The 15,750-nt window shown below is 40.8% G+C and overlaps 1 protein-coding gene across 2 annotated transcripts in view; it reads left to right on the top strand.

Annotated features, from left to right (window-relative positions):
* Positions 1-6,876: 6,876 nt before the first annotated feature.
* COBLL1 (cordon-bleu WH2 repeat protein like 1) overlaps positions 6,877-15,750 on the top strand; it is an 87,943-nt gene continuing 79,069 nt past the window's right edge. For both annotated transcript variants that reach the window (XM_062630510.1, XM_062630508.1), the window contains exon 1: positions 6,877-7,304. In XM_062630510.1, the coding sequence (XP_062486494.1) occupies positions 7,261-7,304 (44 nt within the window). In that variant the 5' untranslated portion in view covers positions 6,877-7,260. The remainder of the gene's footprint in view (positions 7,305-15,750) is intronic.

Below are 15,750 nucleotides of genomic sequence, written 5' to 3'. Positions count from 1 at the left end.
GTTGACTACACATAGGTGCTCACAACTGAAGTAAATCTGTAAGGAGACACTGGCAAACTGCAGAAAAGAAACATGAGTCAGAGCTGGGCCTTGAAAGGACTTGAAATTAGTTATGCAAACTCAAACTCAGATCAGTAATAATTTTCAACTGAAGACCTCAAAGAATTTCTGCAGCCGGTATTTCACCTCCCTCTGATGAGACAAACACTAGGCATAAAGCCATATTATCCTAGTACACAGCCTTGAGCTGTGTAAAAACACTGTGTTCATTCTTGCTTCTTAGAATCATAGCGATAAGTGATATAGTTGGAAATTGTATTTGAAAAGGTTGTGGGAATTGTCACAGTTGGTAAACTCTGCTAGGTGCTCTGGCTGAAACCTTTATGTAAGTACCTGTTTGTGACTTTTATTCAAATGTTTATTGGGGAAAAAAAATAATCCAGTTTACTGAAAGTTTAGACCACTCATAATTTCTGGATTTGTGAAGCAGCATATATACCTACAATGTAACGTAAATACTGCAGTGTTGTATTCTTGAAACTGCCACCATTTGAAGGTGGGATGAGCCTTTTATCTTTGACAAACAGATTTTTTCCAGGTCCCTAGAATTTACTGTATGCACAGATGTAATCAGAATTATCCTGGATTTGTCTGTGCTGAACATTGCAGTACCATCCTTTGCTTAAAATAGACAGGATGAATACTTCCCTCTGGAGCAATGCTGTGGGGCCCATTCCAGTGGTAGGTCCCTAAAGCATACCTGAGTAAGAGTGCTGCACATAGAGCAGTGTCTCTTACTCATTAGCATTCCAGAGGAGGAGCACCTTTTCCGTCTCTCTTCCCCACTTATTCAGTTGTTTAATCAGAGTGTGCAGTTCATAACATCCGAGTTAAATATTTAACTCCCTTTCCGTGCTTGAAAAGCATCTTAACATATGGCACTAGATTCCACCTAAATGTATGCAGTGCCTCAGAGGATGTCCAGAAAGCATGAGCCCTGTAGTTACCCAGACTAGTTCTGAGCAGGCTAGCTGAAGTACCAAGAGATACAAATTTGTGCAGCATAAAGCTTCTCCTGGGCTAATACACCTTGTTTTCAAGATACAGTATAACCATAGCAATATAGATTTCAGGACCTAAGATAACTCCTCTATGACACCTTACTACTGCTACATTTTCTGTATCTCTGATAAAGAAATTCCCACATCTTTTGGATTTAAGTCTATTTTTCTAATAGAAAAAGGAGATTATGTTTCTTGTGTTATTGTACAGTAAGACATAAGCTAATGCCTTACTATCACTTGAACAAATATTATAAACTTTTTTTTTCCAAAGGGGTTATTTTTCCATAAATATTTTTAGTGGTTAGACTTTACAGACTGCAGTGATGATGATTTTTGCACTGCATACTTTCCTGGTTATATACTTTCATAATTTGTAAATTTAGTGCATGATAGCAATTCAGTAAACTTGTTTCTTCTAAACCCTAGGTAGGATTAACATTTAAATTCATTCTTATCTATTCTTCATTGCAACTACTGTGGTTAGTATGATTTGAAAGCATTAGATAAAGCTGTTTTTTTAAAAATAATTAATGTTGCAACAGGATATACTTTAGGACGTATGTGATCCTCTATCTTAAATCACTTACTATTCCACATCATTTAAGCGCTTTCTAATATTATTCAAGTGCAAAGTTAGTCCACACAAATACCTCACTAATGGTTATTTTATGCATTTCCCAAAAATTCTGTTCAACAAACAAAGTAACTTACAAACCATGGCATGTAATGTGGTAAAACAATCACCTCGATGTTCCAAAGGCAAAAATAAAACACTAGCAGAGTAAAAACATAATGGTAGCAAAGGGAATGCATCATGCTAATCTTAAATATGACCTAAAAGGACAATGTAACTCAAAGAAAGTAAATGCTTGAAACACATTAGGAGCAAAGTATATGTGGGACAGTATTAATGAAAGAAAAAAATACTTTTGGATCTAACCCTGTGTTTACTATTATATGTAGTGGCAGCTATTGCAGAAGTCCTCTATAAAAGACAAAAATGCCTTAGTCCTATATCTGACAGTATATGGGGTACCTTTTCATAGTCTTACTTGTAGTTCACCTGTCTGGCCAAAGCACTAAACTGCCAACTGCATTGCTTACAGCTTAGAATAATGTGATCCATCTCCTTCTTAGAGTGAAACCTGTCTTTGTGTAGATATGACCTAGGTAGAAATTATTAAAATATTCCATTCTATTCTATTCTATTAAAAAAAAAAAAATGCAGTAGCCCTCCTGTAAACTGAATATAAATCCATCAACATATTGCATAGGATGTCTTTTTGCTCAGTTGTTTATCAAATCCATGTATCAGTGCCCTACTTAGTAAATCACTGATGCAAATATTGAGCCTACTCATTTTAAAACAAGTTTTATAATTTTCCATGTACTTAAAAATATTGCATCCACCTAGGCAGATGCCTTTCATTATTGTAATCAAGTTTTCTTTTAGATCATCTGCTGGTGAAAGTAGAGAATACAAGTAGTTGTGATATAGAGTAGTGCCATCCCAGTTGTACTGTTAACTAGCTGAGATTTTAGCAAATTGCATCATCTCCAGGCACTAAGGTTATTTAACATGAGAAATAGAAATACTAATTTTAACTTATTTATGGTTATAACCTTTTACTACTTAGAAATGCTCCCGGAGCTCCTTACAAAAATGTGTTAACAAAATGCTTACTATTCCTCTTGTGTATTTATAGGTGAGATCATAGAATCATTTAGGTTGGAAAAGACCTTTAAGATCATTGAGTCCAATGTTAACGTAGCACTGCCAAGTCCACCACTAAAACATGTCCCTAGGTGCCACCTGCAGGGATGGCGACTCAAATGCTTCCTTGGGCAGCCTGTTCCAATGCCTGATAACCCTTTCCATGAAGACTTTTTTCCTAATATCCAATCTGAACCTCTCCTGGCACAACTTGAGGCAATTTCCTTTTGTCCTATCGCTTGCTACTTGGGAGAAGAGACAGACACCCTCCTAGCTACAACCTCCGTTCGAATAGTTGTACAGAATGATAAAGTCTCCCCTGAGCCTCCTTTTCTCAAGGCTAAACAATCCTAGTTCCTCATCAGGCTTGTTCTCTAGAACCTTCCCCAGCTTTGTTGCCCTTTGGACTCACTCCAGCATCTCAGAGATGTCTTTCTTGTAGTGAGGGGCCCAAAACTGAACACAGTGTTAAGAGGTGTGGCCTCATCAGCACCGAGTTCAGCACACAGTTTAGAGGGGCACAAAAATCTGTCCCTGTGCCTGCAGCAATACTTTCAGTGGCTATATGCATGTGTGTGCATGCTTCCCAAAACCTCACCCACAGGCTGGAATGCAAACACAGAAAAGGCAACTGTTCAACAAGATGCAGTGTAAGTTAATTACCTGCTCTGTAGAAAAAAAATTACATACATTTTCATTTAAACAAAAGCAAGAATCATATAATAAATTCCTTGTTTTATCTTTACGCCGTAAAGGTAACACGTCCCCCCCCCAATTTTTGTCATATCTGCTATACAGAATAAACCAGTTCACTTTTCTAATACATTTTAATTATGCATCATAGAATTAATTTAAGAAGGAAAACACCCTTCAATTCCCTATTTTATTTCACACTATGTAGAAAACTGCATTAAGAGAGCATTCAGATTACATCCTTAAATCTTGATAGGCCCCTAATATGCAGTTATATATGAATAAATTTTAAAAGAGATACCTTGTAAACAGACCTTTGCAACAATGAAAAATATTGTATGGCTCCTGTTGTCTGTTTAACATTTCTAATGGCTTTCCCCACAGCCAATAATAGGCATACCTGTTTGAAAATCTGTTACATTTCTACAGCAACTTTCATCCCAAAATATTTGTATTCCACATTTGTGGCAACCTCTTGAACAGAGGAGAGCAACCACCAGCACTAAAATACTGTGTGGGTAAAGGCATGGAGATTTTCCGAAAGCCACCTAGGACAACTCCTGACTGTTACAAAAATGCCATGGGATATTACTTTTTCAGAATAGGCAGGACTTTGTTTTTAGTAATTTAACTTGTATAAAAACCCCATAGTTAGTAAGCTGCCTGAAACTCTGCATCTCTACCTAAGACAGAGGTTCTCTTTCAAATAGCAATTGCAAATAATAGTTCTCACTACAAGCATAACTTGAAGGTTATACTAACAGTTATCAGAACTAGGTATTAATCTGCAAACATTTATACTGAATATACAATGGCACCAAATATGTTCACTAAATGCAGTGCAGGGCTACTTGTCACGGGGATTAATGCCTCCAGATAAATGATTGTTTTAGCTCAAACCGTAGACAAAGGCTTACATTATTGGAGCTGTGCAATTAATAACCTGCCACTTCATTAACTGCTGCAATGCTATCTTCACAGATCAGCATGAAAAAACTAGGGAACTTTGCTTTAAATGTTTTTCTTTGGAAAATTCAAGAGGAGGCATAGGAATAGTGTGTTAATAACCCGCTTGGTATTCTCTGTTGCAGCCCTCGGTTTATTGTGTATGGAAGTTACATTTCTTTATATGAGCAACATTCTGAGTTCAGGACAAAGTTGGTAACTTTGTGAAAATAGAAAAAAAAAAACAAACCAGTATGTGGCTGTCAACATATTTTGAAACTGGAACACAGAAGTGATTTTCTATTGTTAAAAAAACAAAGTGCCATCATCACCCAGAACTTATTTTTAAAAACAGATCCCTAGGACAAATGTTATCTCCAGTATCTCTTAAACCCAAATGATTTTCAGTCTAGTCATCATAAAACTGTCACTGCAGAACATGGCCTGCAATCACTCAAGTTTAGAGCCTACAGTGTTTCTGGGGATTAGTATCTCAGACGTGCTTAGTTAACAACTGAGATTTGAGTAAGAGAAGTGGTAGTGTAATTAAATAAGCATAATCTTCCCCCTCTTAAGTGAGGTTGGCATTATTCAGTGAACTGCTTTTTTAGATAATTCCCCAGTCTCTTGCAAATTGCCACCACTAACAATTTTTTAGGTTATTTCTCTGCTGTCACTTTCCTCCCTGGCTTTACTGAATTTCTACTGTTAGCTCATGAGAGCTATTCAATAGACTTCAATCTTCATGGCATTAGTACTTGCCAAAAGAATTAGACTATAGCATATACTGGTTTTCAAGTGAGATTTTAAAGACAATGGTACAACAGTTTCTTTTCTGCTGGTGGTCCAGCTAGAAGAGATGACAACATCACACCAACATGCAATTATTCTAATATACAATCAGCTATGATGGTCTTCAGTTCAGTTGAAACAGCACTGTAATGCTGAGTCATCTGACACCTTTGCAACAAGGGAGTTTCACTACCATTTAGAAAATGAAGTCACTTAATGGTTTTGCTCAAGAAGTACTGAGGCTACATATTGAATGCAGAAAGTTTACCCTGCCCTGACTGCAGGAACAGTCAACGTACAAAGGACTTTGTCAGCCTTCATCCTAACCTAGGAAGTGCCCAAACAGTTTGAGGAGCGTGAGAAAAGAAAGTGGACTGTCAAGAGAGAGAATGGGTCAGAGACTTACATAAGGTCTTCAGTGGGCTTGTTCTCAAGTTTCTTCTTACTGATCAACTCGTTGAACACTTTGAAAACTGCACCACGGAAAATCCGTCTGACTCATCAGTGGTTAAATTTTTGGTTTAAGAAAGGTACACAGGTTCATGGGGCGTGCCCAGTAATGGTATGTGGTTATTCAGGGTGTGAACAACCTCTGCAGTCTGTCAAAACAGGCAACGTCAGGGTTATTTCAACTATTGAAGAAGCAGAAAATAAAAGAAAATCTTTATTAAAGAAGCACAATACAAATAAGAAGGGCATCCAGTGAGAAGTATAATATTATTAAATTGCCATATCTGCATTATACTATATACAGTATTATACTAGACACTGTCCATATTATGAAAAACATTAGCATAGAATGGTCAATTACAATAATTTTTCCAGATATGTAATCCTAGAACTAGTCAGGAAAGGGACATTTACTAGAACGCAATGTTCTACTTTTTCCCGATGGAAAAAAATAAAAAGAAGGTACAAATGCTCTGTCATTGGCTGTTTTTCACCTTCTGTTGAGCACTGGCCAAAATACTACCTGCATAAAGAGTTGCATATATGTGACTGTGCCACTGTATCACCTCCTGATCCCACGGCACAGCAGGAAAGGCGCTCAGTGCCCACACGGGTGGGTAGCATGCACTGCCAGATCTGCTCGCTAGGTATGGCAAAGGAGCAGCTTGTCACACAGGAAGGGGTGAGCTGCTATCATGCTCAAACAGCGAGCTGAAGATGGAGCTGAAACCGCTCTAACACCGGCAGTTAGCACCCAGTGACGCGGATGGGTCACACTGTGATGCAGCCAGCTCGGCGGCCCCACGCACAGCCGGCGGCTAGGGAATGCGGATTGGGATCCACCTCCGGGCTACTTCATCGCACACACCCGAGACAAGTCCCGGCGCGCACGACGACGGGCACACGGTGCGCTAGCTTTGTTCCCCGAGCAGAATGGCTCTGCCTTAGGGCGCTGGAGCCCAGAGCGGGCTCCTGGCCCGGCTACCCCCCACCTGTAGGGCTTTCGCCCCGCGCCCTGGTGGCTGGAATGGGGAAGGGCCGAGCCCGAGGCGGCCGCGGGCGCTTTGCTCGGGGAGAGGAAAATTCCAGCCGCGAGGAGCAGCCCGGGCCCTCTTGGCAGCCGTGGCCGGGCCGAGTCCCCGCACCGGCCGGGCGTCGGGCGGGAGGGCCGGGTGCCGGGTGTGTGGAGGCGGGTGGGCGGGAGAGGGAGGGAGGAGCTGGGACGGGAACAGGGAGCTTCTGTTCCTGCGCGGGTGGCGGAGCGGGGACGGTTCAGCGGTTCAAGTTTCTGGCCGCGAAGTTTCTTTTTGCTTTTGTGTCTTTGCCCCGTTCCGCCCAAGGTGTGGTTCAGCACGCAGCCGCCCCGGCGCAAGCAGCCTAGCCGAGCCGTGTCCGCGGCCGGCGCCCCATGGCCGTGCTGTAAACAGCGGGGAATGCCTGGGTTTTGGGTCAAGGCGGCGCTGGGGGCGGCAGAGCGGGGCCGTCTTCCTCGGCCCGCCCTGAGCAGGTGAGGCCGGCAGCCGCGGCGCTGTGCGGGCGGACCCAGCGTTTACACCCGCCCTGCTCTCGAGAGCTGACCGGAGCTCACTCAGTCCCGCCAGCATGGACGGCCGCGCTCCGGCCGCGGCGGCCCCACCGCCCGCAGGGTAAGCACTGCTCGCCGCACGGGCTGGGAGGCCCGGGGGCCGTGTGTGGGGCCGGGTGAGGTAAGGTGCGAGGGGGCAGCTCGGGGCGGGGTGCGGCGTTTGGGACGCAACCAGGGCGAGAGATGGTTTCGGCGGCGGAGGGAGAGGGGCGGAAGCTCCGTACGGGACCGCGGAGCCCGGCCGAGCCCAGCTGGGAGGCGGAGGCAGATGGAGCAGCGTGACCGTTAAACGGTTGCCGGCGCGGCGGGAGCAGCGCTCCCCGCGCCTCGACGGCACTTGAGCAGCTGGGACCGGGCTGCGGGAAAAGGCCGTCGGGTAGCCGGCGCCGATCGGGATCGGCTCCTCGGGGAAATCTCTTAACGCAGTTCGCCGGCCGGGCCGTCCGAGAGGTGCGCCTATGCCGGCGTTCAGTTGTCCGTGTGAAAGTGGTGGCGTGGGAGAGCTGGGCGCTCCTCGGGGCTTTGGGAACTGCCCGCGCTGGAGGAGAAACAGCAAATAAACAATCAGCATCTGTTGGGAGAAGTAAAAGGGTTGGTTGGTTTGTTTTTGAACTGCTTATAATCTGTCAGAAAGCATAACGTTAAATAATGTGTTTTTAAATCTGAGATCAGGAGGAGGATGGCTTCCCGTTAAGTTAAGCAGTAAGGTGTGTTTAAATGAATTCACTCAATAACTTCAGTAGGAGGAATTTGAGGGATTAAAAATACTGCCAAGTCTGCTTGAGTTATCTGTAAATAGAAAAAAATCTTTCTTGAAGCTTCCATATTACATGCAAAAATGCATTATTTGTATTTCTGACCAAGTGAATACAAGATAAACAGGTGCAGCTGGTGGTAATTTGCTGTAGTATTTGCAGTAGCAATCACATGAGTTTTAAGTCATAGCTGTGGTGAATATGGAACACTCATGGAGAATGGGTCTTTATTCACTTAGGGCCTTGTGGCAATTCCATGTTTGTGTATGGCCACTGAGAAATTAAGTTTATATTGTTAATCAGTGTAGATGGTATGAGGACAGTGTAGGTAATCACTGCATTTTTTTAGACTTTGAGTAGGTAAGCACAGTTGAAAGTACTGAATGTAGGGCAATACAGCATGATACCAGTTTAGGAACTTAACTAAAACGGTGTATCTGGAAAGTCTTCAGTTTTACTTGTGGGCAGGAGCATGGAAACATGCAAAAAGGCACAGTTAACATTTTGGTTGCTCTGACAGTTTCTCTAGGCCTGACACCTGCCATAAAGCTGTTGGTTATAGGGATCTTGGCTGCCACTTGACTTATCTATGTCACCAAAAGTAGTCTGTTCCTTTAATGTGTCTTCAAGCATCTGTCAGCATTCACATCTCAGTTTTGAAAAACACGTAGCTAACAGCAGTGCTCATTTTCGTTAGCCCTGCAGATATATTTTCAGGCCTTTTATCAGCTGTTATCCCGCATAATTTGGTACTTAGGAAATCAATTTGCCATTCCTTTCTTGTTACAACAAGAATTCTTTACTGGCAGACTTAATTATTTCCTGAAGATGGTCTAATTTGCTCATCCAAATGCCGGATTTGAGGGGGGAAAGAAACTGGATATAACAGCAAAAATGGCAACTCCTAGTTTACTGAAAATGATCCTCAGATATGTGTTTGAGTAGCAAGCAATACTGCAGTTTTCTCTCTGAGGCAATGGGAAAAATTGTGTAATCTGCAAAGAATTTCAGTTGAAATAGCAATTTTCTTTAAATGTATTACCAAATGATGTGATAACAGCATTATATCTCTGCTTGCCCAGCCAGGTGGAGAATGTTTGTTAATCTGCAGCTGAAAACTATTGACCAGTAAATGTGTTCTTAAATCACTTTTCAAGGTTACATGGTGTAGTAAGTGGTAACTCTTCATAGTTTAGAAAGGTCTTATGCTAACTGCCTTAAAGGCGTTTTGTGAATTTTCAAGCATTGATGTTTATTTAGCCTTGGAACTTGTATGTGACTTAATAATCTGTGGCTCTTCAATGTGGAATTTTGTTATCAGTTCTATGGGGACAAGCTTCAGGAAAGTATACTGTTGGTACATCCTAGAAGACAACTTTTTTTGCATGCAGCATTATGCTTTTCTTGAAACAACTGAAAAATTGTTTATTAAAATTGGTTCTGGATAAAAATATGTGCTTGAATTTGGAGAAAAATATGCCAGTGGTTATTGTCACTGTACAGTCAAGGTAAAGATATTTAAAAACAGCCTCTGATGGATTATTTTTTTTTTTTTTTTAATACGGTGAATAGAAGGTGTGCCCAGTAACTGGCTGGAATTTTTTTGGAATATGGTGAATAGGAGGTGTGCCCAGTAACTGGCTGGACATGACAAGTAGTTTCTTCTGGCAGAAGAAACTTGGCTAGACCTACTTTAGAGGCATTTTATAGCTCATCTGTTTTGCCCTGAGTCTGAGCAGCACTCATGACAGTGTGCTCCTGCCAGGCCAGTTGACACAGCCTGCTCCTGTTCCTCACAGAGCTGAATAGGTTTTGCATATTGGCTATGTTACAGGATGATAGGAAAATGTGTGTTTTAATGCTTTAAAAAAGAAAAAAGTGCCTGTGGTTGGTATCCACCTCTTGAACACAGGTTTCCTACTGTTGCTGGATAGTAATCCTCTACCCTGGAGTAAATTAATTTTTACATTACTAAGTAGTTTTCACTGGTTGATGCAGCTCTTTACCATAAGTTAATATGCTGTTAAAATTTTGGAGCAAATGTGGATTTCAGAAGGTTTTCCTTTGAAATACTCAAATGCACGTTGAGGTCCACTTTCAGTTTCTAATCAGTTTCTGATCATTTTACATGGTTTCACTTATTCCCTTAAATAATATTTAAAGCTATATACTTACTTTCAAAATAACTTTCTGACCTGCTTTACCTAAACAAAATCCCTTTGTTTTGTCATTTTTTTTTGTGCGTCTAATGAAAACATGCTGAGGAGATACAGCTGCTCTCCAGGGGCTGAAGATAGAGATGGTTGTATCAGAGATAGGTGGGCAAAGCCAAACAGACTTGTAGTTAATTTACTCAAGAAACACACCTCGCGTCTTCATGCTCTCATTCCCCAGTTGCTTGGCCTAGTGAATGTATTTGAAAAGTTTAATAAGAGGGACAGGCGAGAAGTCTTTTTCCCATGGTTAGAGCTGTCTCAGGAAGTGAGAGATGTTTTCAGAAAGAACAAGAAATGTAGCTGTTCCCTTGTGTGTGTAACCACTGAGTTTTTATCAAATCGTTTCAATCAGATTACGAATCTCTGGAGACGTCAGCTGTGGCTCAGTGTTGAGAAGTGTCTGGCATCAAGCTTAGAATACTGATTAGAGCTCTCTTCCTCTCTTTCACATTGTCAGTTGAGCTAGTTCACAACATAGCCATAGGTTTGTTCAAGTATAAATGAAATCCTGCCTGTTGTGAAGTGTGGGATGGGACAGAAAGTGTGGCAATGGCTTCAAAACAAGCATTGTATTGCCAAGCCACAGCAGCAGACTGTGAGGTGTGTGTGTGTGAATTTGCTGCATTGGTGAAATTTAGGTCAGGACCGAAACTGCAGTATTTTTGGTGAATTGGCTGTTGCTATTGCTCTATAAACTACATTATTGTATACACATATTTACCAATATATGCAAGACCTTTTGTGCTTGTGCTATTAAATGGTAGCACTCTCTCGGATCAGAAGTTAGGCTGGCATGCGTTTTACAAACAGTCCAGTCTTAGGTGTGCTTCATCCCTTAGACTAAGGACTTCAAGATAAGTAGTTCATTTTTTCTCACACCTGTGACCCTGATGAAGATCAGCTGATTGAGCAATAACAAAATGGAAAGAACTTTGGGAATTCGTGATCATAGAGCTTGCTGGATGTTTGAAACAGGGAGTTAACTACTTTGTGGGTGGATGCCCATCAGGAGCCACTTGAATGCTAATCATTCCAGGGGCTCATTTGCCAACTGAGTTCTGAACATATATGTAATATTTCTTGAGGTGATTATGTTGTTCTTTTTGATGTATTTGTTTTAACCAGGGCAGTGTCAAATAGTTACATGAGACAGTGGTGCTGTGAACTGAATGTTGTATTTAAAATCTGGTTTGATAACTGAAACTTCATAAAATCTGAAGTCATAGCTGAGTGCCTATGGAGTAGTTAGTGGTAACATTCACTGTTGGAGTGTGTTGCTGTGGGAATGAGATCAAGGAAACATTAGAGGGTTGAGGAATGTGGATACTAGGGTGAAAAAATGTGTGGGAGGGTAGTACACAAATAGAGAAATCAGCAGAAATTCAAAGCTTTGTCCAAGTGTGGTGGTATTCTGTGGAAAGGAGAAGTGAGAGCTAGTTAAGTGAGGTACCAAACCCATGTGAGGGGAGAAAGTGCTTGCATCTGGGAGGTGTGTCTCAGTGTTAGGGTAGATTCCTTTCTATTGTAATGGATTTTTTATTTTTTTTTTTTTTTAACTTTAGAGGAGGAGATTACAGTGTGTATGTAAACCTGAAGATTGCTGTTTGTGTTGAGTAGGTGCATCTGTGTTGGGTGGAAGAAGAAAAGAACCTGTTGCAGGGGACCAAAAGCTTAGATTCCAGAGGAAACTGAAGATCTTTACAGATTCCTGTAATCTGACAGACAAATTAACTCGCTAGTAATATTTTAACGTCACAAATACATGGTTCCTCCTGTAATCTGGTAACATCTAAATAGGTCACCCGTCATGAAGTCCAGTACTGTTTCTGACTTCCTCGGCTGTAGCTTGGAAGAAAGTTTCTAACTGTGCAAGTTTTTCTAGCTTGACTGCTGTTGTTTTTAGCTGCTGCTGTTACAGTTTTATGTGTGCTGGGGAGCAGCAGATGCCAAATTATTCAGCCAGCCACTGGAGTTGTAACAATGTTAGCCTGCTCAGCTATTTTTTCTTCCCTCGAAATTACCAAGTCAATTTGATGAGTTGCTCTGTTAATGCACTATGATACACTATGCTGGGTGTTCTCTTTTATGGCTTCTTGCAAGTTGAAACAGATATAATCCTGTGCTTTCTTTTCTTTTCACCTGGCTCTCACTTGCTTCCCCAGCTGCTGACCTGCTGCTCTGACTTAAGGTCATGTAGCTGTCTGCTGTTTGAGGAAGAGTTGCTTTTTACTATGAGTGTTTGCTGTCACTGTATGCAGCTCTAAAACTCAAGAGAGTTGATGCCTAGGCATTAGAGGATGACAAGAAGCCAAAATGTTGGCTTCTAGACTCCTGTGGAGTTCTGTGGCCATGCCCAGCATTAGCACAATGAAGAGGAAACTGACTGTGCAGCATGCGACAATGGAGAGTTCAAGGGGGAAAACCACCCCTGCTGTTTTGAGCTGTAACAAGCAATTAAAAACTTGAGGTTTCACCTGAATTCTCTCATAAGATCCCACAATTAAAAATGCAACTCTTTGTGTAAAAGTAAACTTGAACATTTACTAACTGGAGTTCCAGTAGATGTGTTCTGACTAAAAATCTGCATGATGTTGGGCTAGTGGGTAAAAATGCATTTTTTTTTTAATAGTTTAAGAAACTGGAGGGTGGGGGTTATGCATTAGACGTGGAATACCATGTGAATCTTTACAGAATTGAGAGTTCCTGGATTTGTGTTTTATTTGCTAGGAGGTTATCCAGTTCAGAAGGGCATGTACATTGATGTGTATCTTTTGTGGATGTAAATGATCAAAGTGCTGTAGGTGGTTAAAGGATGGATCCCTAATCTATCTGTGTAATGTTTCCCTGGGAAGCTTGCATGTATATCAACTGTGCTACAAGACTAGGGTTGTCAGGATTGCTATTTTCAGTTAAAGAAAATAGAGCACATAAATATTTTTAGCTAGGCATAAGCTTTCTTGTGTGAGAAAGCACTGGTTTTGCTGGAAACTTCAGTTCTGCAGTGGTTTTCATTGAAGAAGTAGCTTCCAAGCTGAGCTTTCTGAGCTGTATTTTAAAAATCTTCTGCACATTTCTGTCAATTTTATTTCTGTTCTGGAAATAAAGTTACTTGGTTTGGAAGACATAGATCAATCTTTTTTAAAAATAAACAAACAAACAAATTTCTTCCCAAAGCAGTGAAGAAATTGCTGTATGCTAAAGATGAAATGTTGTGAGCTTGAATTTTTCTGAGATACCAACAAATGATACAGTTTAGGTTTTCTGGTTCTACATCTGTCCTGCAAAGTGATACTATCTCAATTAGAAAAAAAACCAACCAAACAACAAAACACAACAACAAAAAGCAACCAAAATCCACCATCACTCTGTCTCAAAATAACATTAGAAATGTGGCTATTTTTCTTTAAAATCAAATTGTCTTTCAGTTTAATATGCCTGAATATTGCTTTATTGTTTTAAAAATCTTGTTCTTTTCATGGGCCTTGGTTTCCTGTTGGGAATTAATTTTCCCTTTTAGTATTTTACCTGGCTTTAATGTCAGGCCTTCAGGTGGATTTTCTTCCAGAGACGAAGTGACAAAAGTCTCTGTGCATGGGTTTTTAGCAGGTAACTTCTAAATGTTTTGACAGCTTCTCCCCTCCCCTTCACATCTTTCCAACAGTTTCATGTGCTGGATGCTTTGCTGTATAACCTGAGTTATGTTCAAGGACATGGGATCCTGAGTAGGGTAGCAGTGGAAACCGTGTTACTAAGGCCCAGATACTTTTGATGTGTAGGTATCCAGGTAATTAGAAGGGCATATTTTTCTCATTTACTCTTTTGCTATGTGTTTAAGTATTGTATTGCTCTTGACTTTTGTAAAATCTATTGCAGTCCTTCTGTACTGTCAAACCAAATGGACAAAGAAACTAGAAGGAATACTGCAGGTAGAAGATAATCTACTGACATATGTATTGTTTAACTATTCTTGGGATAGCAGTGTTGAAAGCATTTTTTTAACTTGGGAGAAACAAAAACCAATGTTTTGTGTCTCGATCTAGTAAAAAAAAAAAAAAAAAGAGAATAAGAGAAGCCAAAATGTAAATGTCTATCAGTAACAAAGTTGAGAAAACAAATGTTTACAACTCATTATGCTGGGTTGTAACCCCTTCAGGCAAATATGAAGTACATCTTTCTTCACTAGTGGCGGTAGAGTTAAACTGTTTGTTCTTTTCATTAGAAATGCATATTATGCAGAATTAAATATGAAACTATTCTGGCTTTGAGAGCATAGAAATTATTTGCATGGGTGGAAGGTTTTTTTAGTTCTTTAGTTTGCAAGGCAAACAGGGCGTGTGTTAGTTGATGATGATTGTGTAGTAGGTGGAATTTCCAGAGGTGGAATTTCTGATGATTTTCAGGAGTTTGTGTAAAATAAAAAAATCAAGCCATCACAGAAATCTGGGCTTTGACAAATTCTTTACGTATGTATCTGTTTATTTGTTTAAATTCAGAAGCTTTAATTCCTCAAAAATCAGGTACTGCTGTGTTAAAAGTTGTCCCTAGGTTCCCAAACTTCCATCTTAAGAATTATTGTTTTCTCAATCTACTCTATGAAGTCTCCAGACATAAACTTTTCTGTATCCACTGTTGATCTCTGATTCGTGTCTCTCACTTCCCCTTGCCTGAAATTTTGATCCTCTCCTTCCACCCACATTACAAGGCAGCCTCACTAATTCCATCCTTGGCACCCTCCTTGAGCTATTTTTACCTTATTCATTTTTTAAAGTACTCACTACTTGGAGAAAGTCCTGTTTTGCTGCATCTTGAAATTCAGTGTGCTACTACTTCTTTTTTAAAAGCCTTTGTCATAGATCACACTTAGGAACCTTGAAGGATTACACAGTTCCTGATGCCCCTTAACTGTTACAGGTTTTAGCACTTGGAAGCTAAAGTGGACTTTTCCCATCTGCTTTTACTGGTGGCAGATGCTCTTGAACAACACTTGGAGTTTTGGTTTGGTTTTTTTCCTCCCCCCTGCCCTTTTTCATTTTTTGGGGGAGGGGGAGGGAGGAGATGCCTTCTTCCTGTTACATTAAATTGTTTAGCAATGTATGACCCTGTCCTTAAACTCTTTCATAGACTCCTTCTGCTTTTAGCTTTTTGGATTCTGGTTTTGTGTGTTCTTTTAAATTTTGAGACTTAAAAAGAACCTGTCGCTTCAGTTTGGTCCTTCCATCTCTTTTGGGTTTGTTGTTTTTTCCCATGTCCCATTCTGCCTGTATCTGATTTCTCTTCCCCTGACTTCACCCACCCTAAAACTATAGATTCTTCTATTTATAAATGTGGCTTTGTGTTTAAATATCATGTATCATTTTACCTAGATTAATGCATTTTATTCCCCTGTACTTATATGGACATGGAAACTATTTTTGCTACTGCGTTTAAGTGGGGAAAGCCTTCCCAGGCCCTTTCGTATGACACTCTAAAGAGGGGTCATTGGCTGTCTCTGCAGTACTGTTTTTATCGGCTTGTTGAGGAATGCCTTAAATATCAC

The sequence above is a fragment of the Pezoporus occidentalis genome, unplaced genomic scaffold, assembly GCF_034315485.1.
Source record: "Pezoporus occidentalis ecotype Australia unplaced genomic scaffold, CSIRO_AGI_Poc_V1 ctg354, whole genome shotgun sequence".
NCBI lineage: Eukaryota > Metazoa > Chordata > Aves > Psittaciformes > Psittacidae > Pezoporus > Pezoporus occidentalis.
Note: the sequence above shows the minus strand (reverse complement) of the source record. Positions and strands in the feature narration are given on the sequence as shown.